The 17,155-nt window shown below is 32.6% G+C and overlaps 2 protein-coding genes and 1 pseudogene across 2 annotated transcripts; all 3 read right to left on the bottom strand.

Annotated features, from left to right (window-relative positions):
• Window positions 1–3,725: 3,725 nt before the first annotated feature.
• On the bottom strand, window positions 3,726–6,108 carry LOC111790272 (annotated as a pseudogene).
• A 1,975-nt stretch (window positions 6,109–8,083) lies between these two features.
• Window positions 8,084–9,890, bottom strand: LOC111791868 (palmitoyl-monogalactosyldiacylglycerol delta-7 desaturase, chloroplastic-like). The gene is made up of 4 exons (XM_023673370.1): window positions 9,562–9,890; window positions 9,181–9,477; window positions 8,760–8,866; window positions 8,084–8,379 (listed from the first exon to the last, which is right to left on the bottom strand). Exons 1-4 carry the CDS (start codon window positions 9,856–9,858, stop codon window positions 8,184–8,186), a joined length of 897 nt encoding a protein of 298 aa, XP_023529138.1. The 5' UTR covers window positions 9,859–9,890; the 3' UTR covers window positions 8,084–8,183.
• Window positions 9,891–13,122: 3,232 nt separating this feature from the next.
• LOC111791869 (palmitoyl-monogalactosyldiacylglycerol delta-7 desaturase, chloroplastic-like) lies at window positions 13,123–14,886 on the bottom strand. Its single transcript, XM_023673371.1, has 4 exons — window positions 14,593–14,886; window positions 14,229–14,498; window positions 13,791–13,897; window positions 13,123–13,424 (listed from the first exon to the last, which is right to left on the bottom strand). The coding sequence occupies exons 1-4, from the start codon at window positions 14,884–14,886 to the stop codon at window positions 13,229–13,231; spliced, it is 867 nt and encodes a 288-aa protein (XP_023529139.1). The 3' UTR covers window positions 13,123–13,228.
• Between the last annotated feature and the right edge of the window lie 2,269 nt (window positions 14,887–17,155).

Genomic DNA, 17,155 nt, shown 5'->3' with positions numbered 1-17,155 from the left:
TGAGGAGGCTTCACCACCACCTCTTGCATATGTATTTATAGTGCAACTTTTAAGTCTCAATGTAAAAATTTAAGACTCTTCCAACTAAATGTATAGCTTATTTAAGTGCAATATACCTACTTCAAAATCATCAAATATAATATTGATTATGAAAATATGGATAAATACGTAGCTATGTATAATAATAATAATTTATTATACATTTAAACTAATTATTTTCATTTTTCTTTTAAAAAAAAACAAATATATCATATTGAACTATTAACTTTAGCCTATCTTCAAATGGCGTTTGGATAGTTGAGTTGGATTATAAACTGAAGGTTAATCCGGTGGTGTTTAGGGGGTTGAGTTCTAAAGTCGAAATTTAGGATGTTATTGTTTGGGGGAGCTAAGTTGGTGGAGTTCTGTAATAGGAGTGCTTAATTGGATTGAATTTTGAAATTTGAGTTTCATAAGTCAAAATTAGAGAAACATTTGAACTAATAACTATACACCAAAAGTGTTTGGTTCCATTTCTGGTTTGCAAATTTACAATTACAATCAAACTGATATTTGAATCAAAATCTTCATTGTTCTTGTATGAACAAGATTTTACTCTTCAAGCTCAATATCACCCTTACAATCCCACCCGATCACTGGATTAAAATCATACCCATGTCAAAATCGAAATTTAAAAAGAAACCCGCTTGAAATTCTGGAGGGACAGAAGGAAACAACAAACAAAGAAGGAACCGCTCTTCTTAGAATGAATCAAAATCATTGATGTAATGGTCTGAGTCCAGGAGAGATAGAGATGTGGATTAGGCCCTTACCTGATAATGTCTTCCAACAGGGAATAAGCCGAAATCGAAGAAGACAGATTGAGTTCACTCATTCGCATGTGTCACACGTTCGGAGTAGTGATGTATTGACTTTAACTCGATCTATTTCGTGATTGGATGAGTGTTCTATGGGGGTGTTTAGGCAGGCCTTATTGAGAAGTCAGAGTGGAGCGCTTGATATTGTCTTCTTTAGGTTTTTCCTTTCGTGCTTTCCTTTAAAGTTTTTAAAATACGTCTGCTAAGAAAGTTTCCACAAACTTATAAAGGGTGCTTCGTTCTCCTCTCCAACCGATGTGGGATCTCACAATCCACTCCGTTCGGGACCAACGTTCTCGCTGATACTTGTTCCCTTATCCAATCGATATGGGACCCTCCAGTCCACATACTTAGAAGCCAATTTCTATGTTGTGGATTCCAGGGTCCACCAAAATAATCGATGTAAGTTTTAGAGTAATAGATGCTATGGACGATAGAGAAAACGAGTAAGTTGGAAAGTGGAAATTGATGGAATTAGTTATTAAATGGGGAAGCTACCATGTTGGTGGACCAAAAGGATTTGGGTTCAAATATTTTACCCAACCCCACCCAACCTAACCTAACCTAACTTAGTGATGGACCGAAAGACGAATTAATTTTTGTAGGACCAAACAATGAATTTGTGATACCATTTATGCCTTATAAAATAGCTATATTCATGGCGTCCATTAAGAATAATCAATCTTATTAACTGTATGTATTATGAAAAAAAAAACTTTAGTGTAATAATCTGACTTTGATACGAAATACTTAATCTCTTTTTTATAAATTTGTTAATTAAGATAGATCAATATTTCACTAGACATTCGATCTTAGTCCGAATTGAGCTATGAATTCTTGACTATGAAAATTTATCCTTTGATTTGCAGGTGTGAAAATGACTTTTGTAGTAATTCAATATGTCTACCAATTTTAGAGATATGGCTAAATAGAGAGTTGAAAACATAATTTTACTAGATAAAATCAAGCTATTCTCATACAGACAAAGTATATGAATAGTTCCCGGGTGTGGATTTAGGGAATTGAAAATTGGGGAACATTCCCTCTCATTAGTCTGAAAAGGATTTAGTTTGTTCATTAAAGCATCAATGATATTTAAGGTGAAAGATACAACTGTAGTAGTAAAACATACTTTTGATCTAGTTGTAATTAGGATCAACTAGTAAAGAATTAAATTTTCTGTAATGATTATATCAATGAACAAAACTTGTCCTACAATGGAGAATTTAATTAATTAAATTTGTTTCATTAGAGGTTATAATTCGCACGTCATATGATCCTCTTGTTGCCTCATAGTAATACTATAAGAGCAATCATGAAGATATAATAGTTAGAAAATACTAAAAAGAATTAAAAGTTATTATATATATATACTAAAACGATGTACATCCTTTTTTCAGTGGGTCAATCATAGTAACTCCAAGGTTAAGTACGCTATGTTGGGTAATTCTTTAGGAATTTTCCTTAGATGCATGCGAGTGAGGACAAACCATCATGAAAAGAGTCGTGTTGGTATGTGGGGATAGTCTTCACTCTTAGAATCGAGGAGTAAGTAACATGACCATGTCGCACGAGATGTAGGGGAATATCGAGGCTATCAAGTGCTAAATTTGGATTTGGGTGGCCTCTTGAAATTTTTTTAGGATACATGTGAGTGAGAACAAAAAAATGCTGGAATGACTCGTATTAGTCCATAAAGAACGACAAGAGCCCAAGTGGCTCCCGCCACAAGGAATATAGAGAAGAGAGACGTCTTGAAAGAAAAAAAAAAAAAAAAAAAAAAAAAAAACAGAGAAGGGAAACAAAGCATAGCAATCACATCCCGTATCATTTACGTATTATTTCATAGTAGTCTACCTATACGGTCTATGACACGTGCGAAACAATGAGCACATGTCAACATACAACATTGAATTCATAACCTAACGAAGGTAGGCCCATTTACATGGTTGGCCTTAGCCGACGTTCTCCCTAATTAATTTATGTAAGCTCCCGCTCTTCAAAAGCGTTCCAAACTATCACCGATTGTCATTTTCTGTTAGATCGTTCGTAGGAATACCTTTTAATGATGTTACAGGCCACCAGAGACTTTAGTAGACGGGTCTTAGTTGACCGAGAGCGAGCCTTATATACGTGTCTGAAAATTGAGATAAGCATATAATGAGTCAATAGTCTACGCTTGAAGCAACTGAAATACCTTTTAATGAACAAAAGATCCTAGTAAAAAAACTAGAAGACATTGGTGAATAAAACTTAAGAATGACGAAAAAGATGATTAATTAAAATTGTAAAGTACAAGTTAGCTACTTATTGAATAACTTGAATAACTTAATTATTCATCGAAATTATTTTAATTTTTCTTTTCAGATAGGCATAATGTTGAGTGATCAAGACGATGAAGTAGCTGAGTTAGAGACTATAGAGAATCCTATTTAGATCGGACTCTATTTTTTAGTACATTAACTTTTATTGTTTGTGAACTTATAAAGGGTGCTTTGAGTAGGTAAAGTATTCTATAGTTTTATGTTTATGGAATGTAACACACTTGTTTTACTCCATTTATGTTTATGCTTTATGGTTTTATTTTAAAAATAAATTATCTGTGTTAATAGTAACATCTATTATTCGACTTTCGATAAACCTGCGTTATATAAGAGGATAGTCTTTACTATTAAAAACAAGAAGTAACTTGACCGAGCCATCCTATTTTTAGTGTGATTAGTTCTTTCTCAGTTAATTAATTTATAGGACAATAATTTTTTATAAAAAATAGGAATAAACCTCTACAATTTCGGTAGAGAACCAAGTTATTTTTGGAAGTAATATTATTTCCACGTAAAACATCACTCAAAGAGAGGATCCTTTTACTTAATCTTTAGCCAACTTTTGCATATGGCTTTGGGATGGTAATTTGACATGAGTGGCCACTCCAATGGCTTCAAGAAACCTAATAACATACCAACCAGGATCATATTCCCACCATTCAATGCCAATCCTAGCTGAATACTCAAAAGCATGGTGATTACTGTGCCAACCTTCTCCAAATAGAAGCAAATTCACCACCCTGTGGAGGAAAACACAAAAATATTATAATAAATAGCAAAATATAGTTCTATGGTTTATATAAACATTATTATTCCACAATCATTTAATAATAACAAGACTATAAATTGCAATAATCCATTTATGAAACAACTAATTATATTTGTAATTTTGATACGTACGTCGATACATGCATAACTTAGTGGATAAGACACTAATCACATTCTTAAAAGTCGATGGTTCAATGTTCTATTGAATTCAAATCACAAAAGGAAAATATTATTAAGATGAAATAAAAATTTATGCAATAAACAAGTTTGATCATATTTTACTCAAAATTGAGATTCATCCAAGATACATACCAATTGTTTCTAGATAAGTCAGTTTGTTTTCCATGGTTGTTTTCCCCACATATGACATATTGAATTCATCAAGAATGTGGCATGTAAAATCATTACCGTTCTCACACTATTCAACAAAAAAAATAAAATAATGTGTCACGTTTTTTAGAACGATATATACCTTTAATTGAGTAATTAATTTCCATAAACATAAAGCTAAAAAAGTAAAGTTATTTGTTACCGTTCCCTAAATGAAGAAAGGAGTGCCTCCAATGCTATAAAGTATGGCTGCTAGAGTAATTGGATGAAATATATATGTTTTGCGAAGAAACCTATAGAATGTTTGCTTCTCCAAATCGCCAACGTTATCCAATTTCCGATCACTCTTATGAAGGAACCAAGTAAGATGACTAAACCAAAATTCATTAATTGGACTATGCGGGTCTGTTTCGGTATCAACAAAATGATGATGACATCTATGCGTACTCACCCAATAGATTGGATCACCCTATTTAAAGAAAAAAAAAAAAAACATAAATCTTGATAAACTTTAGGTTGGATCAATTTGTTTTTAAATCCGTCACCAAACCTCAAAGGCATGAAGTCCACAATAAGCAAACAAGTATTCAAGCCATTTGGAAAGTTTGAAACTCTTATGTGAAAAAATCGTAATGTCGAAGAGACCCGTGATAATATATAAAGTAAAACAAATTGGAAGTGCACCCGAATTGATTTGAAAGGGTGCAAAGATACAAAGAAAATGCAAAAAGAAAAAAAACAAAAGCCAATTTTTTTGTCTATCTTTGGTTCTCTTGATGCATCCATTGGAGTGGGCGTTGCTCTAGTTGAGGCAACTTCACCACCTCTTGCATGCGTATTTATAGTGCAATTTTAAATCACAATATAATAGTTTAAGGCACTTCCAACTAAATGTCTAGCTTATTTAAGTGCAATAGATATAGGTTAAGGCACACATACCTACTTGAACAGATAGGTACGTACATAACTTTATAGTAATATTAATAACACTAATAATCATAATTTATTATATAGTTGAAACAAGTAATAAGTAATAATAAACCTAATTCATTATAAGTTTAAAATGGTAACAACCTTCTTTTAGAACATAATTTGGATGTTATGGATGTTACCACACGAATGTTATTGTAACATTCGAGCTAGGAAGATATAAACTTTCATCATTTTTCTTTTTGAATTTCAAATTAACAAATTTTATTTAGGATTTTAGAAGTTGAATATCATAAGTAAAAATTTTAAAGTATAAAATAAAATGAGAGAGAAAAGAAAAGTCAAAAGTCAATGATCAAAAGTCGAAGAGCAGGTCATTTTCTACATTTAACTCAATAGATAACTTATGAGTTACAATTTTGGAATATTGAGGAGAAAGGAATAAAAGAAAGTACTAGTTATTGGAGTAAATACCTCCATATGAGTTAACTTAGAGTTAATTTTTGGCTAGCCTCCTCAAAAGTTTCTCATTTTTTGGGCTTTGAATAACTAGAATCGGTCAATAATCGAGGAAGAACTGAAGATATTATTTGTCGGTTTAAGAACACCGATTTTGTTTAGATCCGAGTGTTTAGGTGATTACTTGCTTCTGAATATTGTTCATTTTGATTTGAGAAATTATTTTGAATACATATTGTGAAGGAAGCTGGGAGAAAACTGCTCGAAAGATCGATTTTCAATTAAGGTCCAAAAGTAGTACAAATTCAAGCAAATACTTGAGTTCTTTTCGTATCGATAGTTATTCTCGCAACTTGAACTCCAAGGGAACTGACGACCATATGTCCAAGTCTATTGTGCCGTAGACTTGAATTAGAAATACTCTCACCAACAACAACCATGTTTATACACGCAGTCTTGTATAAGGTTTCGGATTTTGTGCCACATGCGATCACCCTAGCATCTTTCATAATCTTCCACGAACTCTTCCGAAACTCTACAGTCTTATGGTATCAAAGCCCTTCTGGTTTAGCAACCCTGATTCTTTCTTTTCAATGGCTTATAAATCATCTACTATTCTTCTCCGCCACCCCTGCTGGCTTTGATGCCACAGGTGCAGTCTCCATGGCAGCCGCAGGCAGAGCCGATTGATTACTCTTCGGCTCCTTTCTTTTGACCTCCAAATCACCCTTTGCCATATGTACATACAACCTCACATTTTCCAAACATAGCCTCTCTCATTTTCTTCCCAATTTTCCCTTCATCCTTCATCCTTCACAGAAACCCTAATCTTAGAATCTTCATCAACATTCCTCTTCAAAAATATATAGAATCTTGATAAGCCCATCGACCTTATGCAGAGATTTACCTTTGGAATTGGGCGCCGCACTGGCCTCTTCACCAACCAAGTTGCCGCCGTCCTTCTCGCCAAAATTGGCTCCTTCGCCCAATGTGGCGACTCTTCCTGCTGCCCTTCTTGCCATAATTGGCTCCTTCGCCCAATGTGGCGACTCTTCCGACTTCAACATTGTCTTTATCCCTTGCTCTAGGTTTCCCCTTCTACTTCTTGGGGTTAGACATATTCTCACCAGAGCCAAGGCAGCATCGTAGCTAAGTGACAATCCCTCTTCATGGGTTAGACATATTCTCGCCCAAGCCAAGGCGGCATCGCCGCTGAGCAGCGATACCTCTGCAATTTTCGATGGCGAAGAAAGTGTTTCTCTACGCCTCCTTTGAACCAGGTTGTTGACATCTTCACGAAAAGTGTTTCTCAACCACTTTGAATTTTTCAGATCCAAGCTTCACGTTCGTTCAAATCTGACGCTCAGCTTGCGGTGGGGTGTTAAGGATATTTAGTAATAAATTATAGTTTACCATATATATTATATTTGATATTTTATTATAGGGCAAATATCTATATTTGCCTTATTACCATGAGTATCTTTCAATTTATTGATATTTCCATATCGTAGTAATTTATTTGATTATAAATAAGATAACTTTCACACCTAGATTGTGCGGTGGATTAATCAAACATTAACACTATAGTATATCCTGTGCTACCCAACTGACCAATAGAGATTAGGTTATTCTTGAGATCATGAATATATCTAATATTCTTTAATGCTCATTGATTTTATGGGGGAGTTTTTATTCCAACATCCCCTCTCCTTCAATCTCCAAGATTTTGTTGCCGGCAAGATGCATCTTCTCAAAATTTTCAGATTTGAAATTTCGAAACAATTCTTTATTTGGAGATGAACAAAAGGATGCATTTGAATACAAAATCTAGAATTTAATCGGGTTGCCACGCTAAGGGTTAGAGTTTCCCAATGTTTTCCAGTACATTTCTAGAATATTCATCATGGCTAGATTTGTAATTCTGGTTATTATTGAGTTTTGTATAATTTGTTAGAGTATCCAATATTATCATTTATTATATATAACTATTTACTATATATAGTTTTATTATGTATAATCACTGAGTAAGCTATAAATATGTGTCAGACTCTATAACCTAACATTTAGAAACAAAGGAAAATAAATCGATAATAAGAGGATTGACGATAAAGAAGGAGGCATCATCCGAGTATGAATATTGTATACAAACCCAAGAAGTATACCTTCTAATTAATATCATTATTTCTTTGGTTTAAAAGTTCTCTTCAAGGTTTTTTTGTTTTTTTAAAAATTATATTTACTTTATTTCATTGTATTGGCAATTCAAACTTAGAAGTATATTTTTTAATCGGTTAAATTATACACAAATTAATAACTTCTTTTCTACCTTTTAAATAATGAATTAGAATATGAACACAAAATTAAATAAAGAAATATTCCATGCATAGTACTATGCATGATCCATAATAATAATAATAGCAACTAATTTATATTTGCATTTTATTTTATTCCACATTATTTTTAGAAGCATAATTATTTCCATACAAAGCATCAGTCAAAGAGAGAGTTCTTTTAGTTAATGTTTGGCCAACTTTTGCATGTGGGTTTGAGATGGCAATTTGACATGAGTGGCCACTCCAATGGCTTCAAGAAACCTAATAACATACCAACCAGGATCATATTCCCACCATTCAATGCCCAACCTAGCTGAGTACTCGAAAGCATGATGGTTATTGTGCCAACCTTCTCCAAATACAAGAAGACTTATCCACCTATGAATTAAAAAAAAAAAAAAAAAAAAGATTATGATAAATAGAAAAATATAATTCTATTTTAGCAATTGTAAAATTTAAATTTAGATGTTCAGACTTAAGTTTTATCTAAATTGGGAATAATAGTAATAAATTTCATGAAGAGAACTATGTAAAAATGTATTGAAATTTTATAGAAAGAAAGAACAATGAGATCATCTTTTGTTTGGCAAAAATAATATATAAACCATTTTTAAGATTTATGGAAAGAGATTAAATTTAAAAATTTTAATTAAAGGGGCTATTTTTCTTTTAATTTCGAGGAGAACTGTTTTTAAAATTTATTAAAAATACAAACCCTAAATTGATTCGGTAATCCTTTACTTAACAATGATACATACCAATTGTTTCTTGATAAATCGTTCGTTTTCCAAGGTTTCTTTCCCCACATATGACATACTGAATTCACCAAGAATGTTGCATGTAAACCCACTACAATTCTCACACACTGTCGAACAAAAAAAATAATGTCACATTTTATACCTCATATTTCTAATAATCACAATATCTACTTTATTTATTTTTAAAAACATTTAAAATCATATCTCATATACATTCGTTTAGTTGAGTTCTGAGCTTTGTAATATTTAGGTTATAAACAAATTTAATTTCTAAAAATCGAGCTAAAAAGTAAAATAACCCGACGTGTTATTTGATCAAATTGAAAGTATTTTTGTAAAGTTATTCATCAAATTATCATAACATATAAAATTGTAACTGAAAGGAAATAAACAAATGAAGAAAGAGGTGTTTTTTTCATACCATTCCCCAAATGAGGAAAGGAGCGCCTCCAATGCTATAAAGTATGACGGCAAGAGCAATTGGATGATATATATATGTTTTGTGAAGAAACCTATAGAATGTTTGCTTCTCCAAATCCGTAGCATTTTCCCATTTTCGACGTTTCGGAATCATTTCATTAATGCTTCGATCCCTTTTGTGAAGATACCAAGTAAGATGACTATACCAAAATCCTTTAATCGGACTATGTGGATCTTTTGGAGTATCAACATATTGATGATGATATCTATGTGTGCTCACCCAATAGATTGGATCACCCTATCAACAAATATTTAGAACTAATCAACGTGCTTTTAAAATCAATCTTGAATGCATTTAATTTGAGAATAAAGTTTGTCAAACCTGAAAACTATGAACACCACAATATGCAAACAAGTATTCAAGCCATTTCGGAAGTATGAAACTTTTATGTGTAAGATTCCGATGATATGAAATAGTGAGGCCAAAAAGACCTGTAATATGATATAAGGCAAAACAAATCGAAATTGCCCCCAAATTAACTTGAAAAGGTGCAAAAATACAGAAAAAATGCATAAAGAAGAGAATGAATACAAATTTTTTGTTTATCTTGGGCCATTTTCTCTTCCCAAATGACATTGGAGGCTTCACAATTCGCTCTGGGTCTCTTGATGCATCCATTAAAGTGGGGTTGCTCTAGTTGAGGAGGCTTCACAATTCACCACCTCCTCTTGCATATATATTTATAGTGCAACTTTTAAGTCTCAATGTAAAAATTTAAGGCTCTTCCAATTAAATGTATAGCTTAAGTGCAATATATAGCTATATATAATAACAATAATAATAATCATTTATTATACATTTAAACTAATTATTTTCACTTTTTTTAAAAAAACAACTATATTATATTGCACTATTAATTTTAACATAGCTTGAGGGCGTTTGGATTGGATTGATGAGTTAGGTTATAAGTGGAGCTAACGAGTTGGTAAAGTAAAGTTAATAAGTTGGGTTCTTCCATTAGAGACTAAGTTCTTGTAGCTTTGCTTTGGACTTTCCAAAAAGACCTAAGAGTAATAGAGATGTATTTCTTATTTATAAATACATGATCATTTCAAGAATTGGCCAACGTGGGACTCCTTCCCAACCATCCTTGAAATTTTGGGGAGACAGAAGGAAACAAGAAACAAAGAAGGAATTGTTCTTCTTAGAAACGAATCAAAATCACCGATCTCCTGCATATGTCGGGTTCGATCTTTGTTGAGTTAACTCAAAATTCATTAATATCGTGGATTTCAATTCTTTAGCTGGAATTGCCATTCGAGTTCTAGCTTGTATGTGAGGGAATTAGTTATTAAATGGAGAGCTAACATGTTGGTGGAGCAATCTAAGGAGTTGGGTTTGAATATTTTACCCTACGCCACCCAACCTATGGCCCCTTAGTTTTAGTGTTAGTGAGTTTCAAATTGGTAATATCATTTATGGCTTATAAAATAGCTATATTCATAGCATCCATTAAGAATAATCAATCTTGTGAATGTATAAAAATAACTACAAATATTTAATCTTTTCGAAATTCGTTATTTGAGAAGATTAATATTTTACAAGATGATTATATGGGATTCGATTTTAATCCAGGTTGAGTTATGTACTCTTGACCGTGAAAATTTATCCTTTGATTTGCATTTGTGACGGGTTGTGAACATAAATGTACTAGATGAAATTCACTTTTTTCCGGTAAAGAAAAGTATATGAATAGTTCAAGTGTTGATTTCAAGACTTGAAGAATGAGCCCTTCTTCTTTCCATGATTCGAAAGAGACGTAGTTTATGATTGGATGATTAGCAAATAGTTTATTAAAGGATCAAGAATACTTGGTGAAATATTCAATTGCCGTGGTTAAACAAACTTTTGACGTATACGAATAATTTGTAAAAATGAATTTTTCAATTGCGTTATAATTAATTTTATATCATTAAAATTTATAATTCTTAAATCCATACGTCATCAATTCCACCCTCCACCAAAATCTCTCTCCTCATTTTTTTCTCCCAAAAAGAAAAACTAAATTCCTCTTCAGATTTTCCATCTATAGTCAAAGGTCTTCTATCATGATTCATCTTGCAGCAATGTTGTAACGACTCGAAAATTTTCACCTAAAATTTTCACCTAAGATGACTAAACCAAAATCCATTAATTGGACTGTTCGTCTTTTTTATTGTCAAAGAACCGATGATGATATCTATGCGCGCTCACTCAATAGATTGGATCACCCTATTTAAAAAATATTAAAAAAACATAAATCTTCAAATACTTTTGAACTAATCAATTTGTTTTTAAATTGTCTTTTTTGTCTAACTTAACCACTTGTAAAAGTACATGAATAAGGTGTGTTAAATACCAACTCTGAAACTTATGAAGTCAAAAAAAAAAAAAAAAAAAAAACCATTNCCATTTAACAACTTTGAAAATTTTATGTGAAAGATTTTGATGATACGAAAGTATGATGCCAAAGAGACCGGTAATAATATATAAGGTAAAACAAAGTAAAAGGACAATCCGAAAAAAATATAAAGACATTGGAGGCTTCACAATTCTCATTGGTTGTCTTGATGCATCCATTAGAGTGGGCTTGCTCTAGTTATGGAAGCTTCACCACCTCATGCGTACGTAGTTATTATCTAGGTTAAGGGCACATACCTATTTGAAAATGGTCCATTATGATCGTGTAATTCATTATAACTTTAAAATAATTCACTTTTTTTAACCGCTCTATCCTAGCTATTGTACAATTGTAGTAGCCATTCTCTTAAGACGTAACTTAATGTTACCACACAAATGCTATGGTAAGATTTGAGTTAGAAAGGGTATGAACTTTCATAACTTTTCTTTTTAAATTTTAAGTTAACAAATGAATGAAATTAAATTTGGTTGGATTCTAGAATTCTGTAGAAAAAGATACGAAAATCATAAGAATTTCATGAAAAAGAAGGAAATCTTGAATTTCTAAAAAAATTGTTTGACATTCCTATGTAAGCAAGTTTCATACATGAGTTAGTAGAATTTGAAAATTCAAAAGAAAAAAGAATATGGTGCACACGTGAATTAATCACGCATGAGTCCGTGTGTGGTTGCATTAAGGAGTGTGAGGCATGTGATAGGTGCATAGTGAGTTGTTTTTCCTTCCCTTCAACTTTTGTTGGTTTTCGATCCAATTTTGACTTGAATTAGGATTAATTTGTAAAATTTGTTGAGATTTGGAGCATCGGGTGATCACGAATAGGAGGAGCATGTAGCTAGGGTGATCAGGAATAGGAGCATGTAGGCGAGCCGTACTTATAAGGATTGGTAATATACACTATATTGATGATCATCATGTCTCATATGACATTCAATAGTCTACTAACTTCTAGACATCGTTATGGACAGCTAGCACGACTATGATGGGTCCAGGGGATGCGAACCACCTGGGAGTTTACGCTTGCACATGTGGGTCATGTGTAGGGAAGTACTACACATCCAATTTTATCCAGACTAGAGGTCACCCTATGATAGTTTTAAGATAGGTCCTTAGATCATGAGTAACATGTATTTGCATTATTTGAGACCAGGCATCTCTATACGTTTGACAGCAACATTGTAAGAAGAGACCATGACAAGTGCATAGAACAGTAATATTTTATTTTCTTAGACTTAGGATAGTATATGACGTTTTTACTTTTAGTGTTTTAATTATTTTATTTATTATTTCTTTTACGTTGTTTTAAGATGTTTTCGAACACGTAAGTCCATGACAGTAATTTAAGATGAAGTTTTAAATATTTAATTCTACATAAGAGTACAGAGGATGACAATAATGACTTTAGGTTAACAGAAATCTAGAGTCGTTAGATAATCATACATCCAACATGTTAATTCACTGCATAAAGATTAATTAGAATAGTAGCAACAATTTATATTGGCATTTCTTTTATTTCACATTATTCCACATTATTTTTAGAAGCATAATTATTTCCATGTAATACATCACTTAAAGAAAGGCTTCTCTTAGTTAATCAGTGGCCAACTTTTGCATATGGGTTTGAGATGGCAATTTGACATGAGTAGCCACTCCAATGGCTTCAAGAACCCTAATAACATACCAACCGGGATCATATTGCCACCATTCAATGCCCAACCTAGCTGAATATTCAAAGGCATGGTGGTTATTGTGCCAACCTTCTCCAAATGCAACCAAACTTACCAACCTATGGAAAATAAAACCCATAAAAGTTTAAATAAACAGCAAAGATATAATTCTATTATTAATATAAACATGGATTACTTAATAAATATAAAACAAAAATAATATTTTAGCAAATAATAATATTGTATATTTTGTGTTAGAAGTTATTTAAATAGGTAAGTTGATAAAATATGTTAGTAATTTTAATACGTAGTCAAAAGTTACCTATAAGTAATCAATAAAATACTAATCATCATTCCAAAAGACGATGATTCAATCTTACACTTTTATCATAACTGAAGTACATATGTATGATGAAACAAAAACTCATACAATAATTAATTTGATCATTTGAGTATTGTTACAAAGATGGGCACAAGATACGCACCAATTGTTTCTAGATAAGTCGTTTATTTTCCATGGTTGCTTTCCCCACATATGGCATACTGAATTCACTAAGAATGTTATGTGTAAAACCATTACAATTCTCACACACTGTCGAACAAAAAGAATAATATGTCATATAATTCATAATACTAATGATAAAAATAAATTGCTTATTTATTTTTAAAATTTTTAAAATCATATCACATATGTATTACTTTAATTGAGTTATTGAAGTTGGTTGGGTTATAAACAAATATAATTTCCAAAAATCGAAAGGAAAAAAGTAAAATAATCGAAAGTGTTATTTGATCCAATTGAAATCTTTTTGTAAAGTTATTTATCAAATTATCATAACATATAATAAAATTGTAACTAAAAGGAAATAAACAAAGGAAGACAAAGGAAATAAACAAAGGAAGACAAAGGTGTTTTATGTTACCATTCCCCAAATGAGGAATGGAGGGCCTCCAATGCTATAAAGTAGGGCTGCAAGAGCAATGGGATGAAGTAAATATGTTTTGCGAAGAAACCTATAGAATGTTTGCTTCTCCAAATCGGTAGTATTTTCACTAACGCTTTGATCCCTCTTATGAAAATACCAGGTAAGGTAACTAAACCAAAATCCTTTAATCGGACTATGTGGATCTTTTGCAGTATCAACGTATTGATGATGATATCTATGTGTGCTCACCCAAGAAATTGGATCATCCTATCAACAAAAATCATGATATGCTTTAGAATTAATCAACCAACTAATTTGAGAGTTATAATATTAGAAGAATAAAGTTGATCAGTTATTAAACCTGAAGAGCATGAACTCCACAATAAGCAAACAAATATTCAAGCCATTTGGGAACTTTAAAACTCTTATGGGTAAGATTTCGATGATATGAAATAGTGATCCCAAAAAGACCTGTAATAATATATAAAGCAATACAAATCGAAATTGCACCGAAATTAATTTGAAACGGTGCAAAAATACAGAAAAAATGCATAAGGAAACTAATAAAGACAAATTTTTTGTTTATCTTGGGCCATTTTCTCTTCCCAAATGACATTTGTTTCACAATTCCCTTTGGTTCTCTTGATGCATCCATTAGAGTGGGATTGCTTTAGTTGAGGAGGCTTCACCTCACCACCTCTTGCACATGCATTTATAGTGCAACTTTTAAGTCACAATGTAATAATTTAAGGCTCTTCCAACTAATGTATAGATTATTTAAATGCAATATGCATACTACAAATTAAATATTGATTATGAAATGATGGATAAATACATAGCTATAATAGTAATAATAATAGTAATATTATTAATAACAATAATAATCTTAATTTATTATACATTTAAATTCATTGCTTCCTGAACAATGAGCTATTCAGAAAGCAATGAATTGGCTTTCTGAACAATGAGCGGTTCAGAAAACAATGAATTGGCTTTCTGAACCGCTCATATTATATGGTGGGATCTATCTTTTCATAACAATATCGTGACTTGGCTTTGAACTCCGCTTTCCAATCTTTACAAGGTTGGATGTGTAGTAATTCCCTACACACAGCCCACACACGCGTATATAGACCCACTAGGTGGGCTATATACATATCTTTGAGCCTGACTTGTCGGGCTAGCTTTCGCTAATGGATTATCGGACGCCACAAAGGGAAAGGGCCCGCATAAGATCATGGCGAACATAAATGTCGTAAGGTATGCAACCTTACTAATCGTAAAGGAGAAGTATTATAATGACTCATTTTCAAGGTTTCGAGAAATCGGACTGCAACAAAAAGATGAAAACAAAAATAAATAAAACAAAAGTAAGGAAAACATACCCTTGAAAATGTAGAAAAATACAATAAAATTTGCATAATTTAAAATCATACAATACAATGGACGAAAATAAAAATCGAAATCAATAGAATATACAAAGTAGGTACTGAATTACAAATGGGGAACATAGAATATACCATGTAGGTACTATATTAGTTATTTACAAATGGGGAACAGGTGCACGATACCAAAAGAATACATATAACAACCCTAAAAGAAAAAGAATCCAAATTAATACTAACGCCCAAGGTCGACAGCCCTCTGTGATAGTGCAACTCTCGAACACTTCCTCACCTCGATCGATACCTAAAAAACAAAATGAAAGGAGTGAGTATAAAAACACTCCGTAAGTAGCCTACTTGTAGGCTTTCATCACATCCTTAAACTAATAAGTTTTTACCGGTTTGTCATAAAGCTCTAGAAAATTTGAGCCTAGCTGAGGTATTCCTTACTATTACTTCCCTTTACATCGTGCCTATCCCAAACTAAACTATTTTGTAGTTCCTCATTTCCTCTCGGAGTGAGTTTTCTCCCCCACATAATTGGAATTCCTCTATGTACTATTTATATAGTCCCTTTTCCACTCTCACGGTGGGTTTGTTTTACACACAATAATATGTCTTCAATTAGCTATCTATATAGTCCCTCGTCCCCTCTCAAGGCGGGTTATTATACACACAATAGCTATTCCTCGTTTTATCTACTTATGCAGTCCCTCGTCTCCTCTCACGGTGGGTTACCGTACATACAATAGTAATTCGTCATGTTACCTACTTATGTAGTCCTTCGTCCCCTCTAAAGGTTGATTATCGTACATACAGTAGTAGTTCAACATGTTACCTACTTATGTAATCCTCGGTCTCATCTCAAGACGGGTTATACCCTACACAAAGTAGTGAGTCTTAGGTCCCTATTTATGTAGTCCCTCATTCCCTATAAATACGGGTTATATCCTATACACATAGTGATAACTCAAATAGTTCTATTCACGTCACCATCAATTTTATAAGTTCTCATAGTTCTCCTTGGGTGCCATAGATGCCCTAGAACAAGTCACATCTCACATTTCCAAGCCGCTTAAGATTAGCTCCTTATAGCTAAGCCAAATCTCGGGATGCACCTAGGTCTTTGATCGCCGCTTACAATCCTTGGGTGCTCAACATATTGGCCTAAGACTTTACATAATCACTCTAGTTCTAATGCTCTAAACTTATTCTGATTCATGCATGCTTTACTAGGGAGATATTCTATCGTTCACCTAATGCATAGAAAATCATGATCTAAAAATATATGCATGCTTAATAAAGATGTATTCCTATCGATCAAGTCAACGTAGATAATTTGAACATACATTCACTTTAATCCAGCATACAATTTCATCATACAATTTAATCATGCTCAACCGGGAGTTAACATCCATGTAGCACCGGGTCAGAAAATCACAAATTTCTCATCCTCCCTTCTAGGGATGCATTTAATAAACATGCATTTTCTATTCTCATGCTATGTGGAGTGGGAAATTTGACCCTAATATAAAAAGG

Source organism: Cucurbita pepo, chromosome LG03 (assembly GCF_002806865.2).
Source record: "Cucurbita pepo subsp. pepo cultivar mu-cu-16 chromosome LG03, ASM280686v2, whole genome shotgun sequence".
Classification (NCBI taxonomy): domain Eukaryota; kingdom Viridiplantae; phylum Streptophyta; class Magnoliopsida; order Cucurbitales; family Cucurbitaceae; genus Cucurbita; species Cucurbita pepo.
This window is presented reverse-complemented; position numbering and strand designations above follow the sequence as displayed.

Bases quoted from the DNA above. Each gene is read 5' to 3' on its own strand.
- LOC111791868 (XM_023673370.1), bottom strand. From the start codon at position 9,858: ATGGATGCATCAAGAGACCCAGAGCGAATTGTGAAGCCTCCAATGTCA. The intron at 9,478-9,561 runs GTTTGACAAACT...ATTTGTTGATAG, and splicing joins GTGGTGTTCATAGTTTTCAG to GGTGATCCAATCTATTGGGT. The intron at 8,867-9,180 runs GTATGAAAAAAA...TTTGTTCGACAG, and splicing joins CTTTCCTCATTTGGGGAATG to TGTGTGAGAATTGTAGTGGG.
- LOC111791869 (XM_023673371.1), bottom strand. From the start codon at position 14,886: ATGGATGCATCAAGAGAACCAAAGGGAATTGTGAAACAAATGTCATTT. The intron at 14,499-14,592 runs GTTTAATAACTG...TTTTGTTGATAG, and splicing joins GTGGAGTTCATGCTCTTCAG to GATGATCCAATTTCTTGGGT. The intron at 13,425-13,790 runs GTGCGTATCTTG...TATTTTCCATAG, and splicing joins GACTTATCTAGAAACAATTG to GTTGGTAAGTTTGGTTGCAT.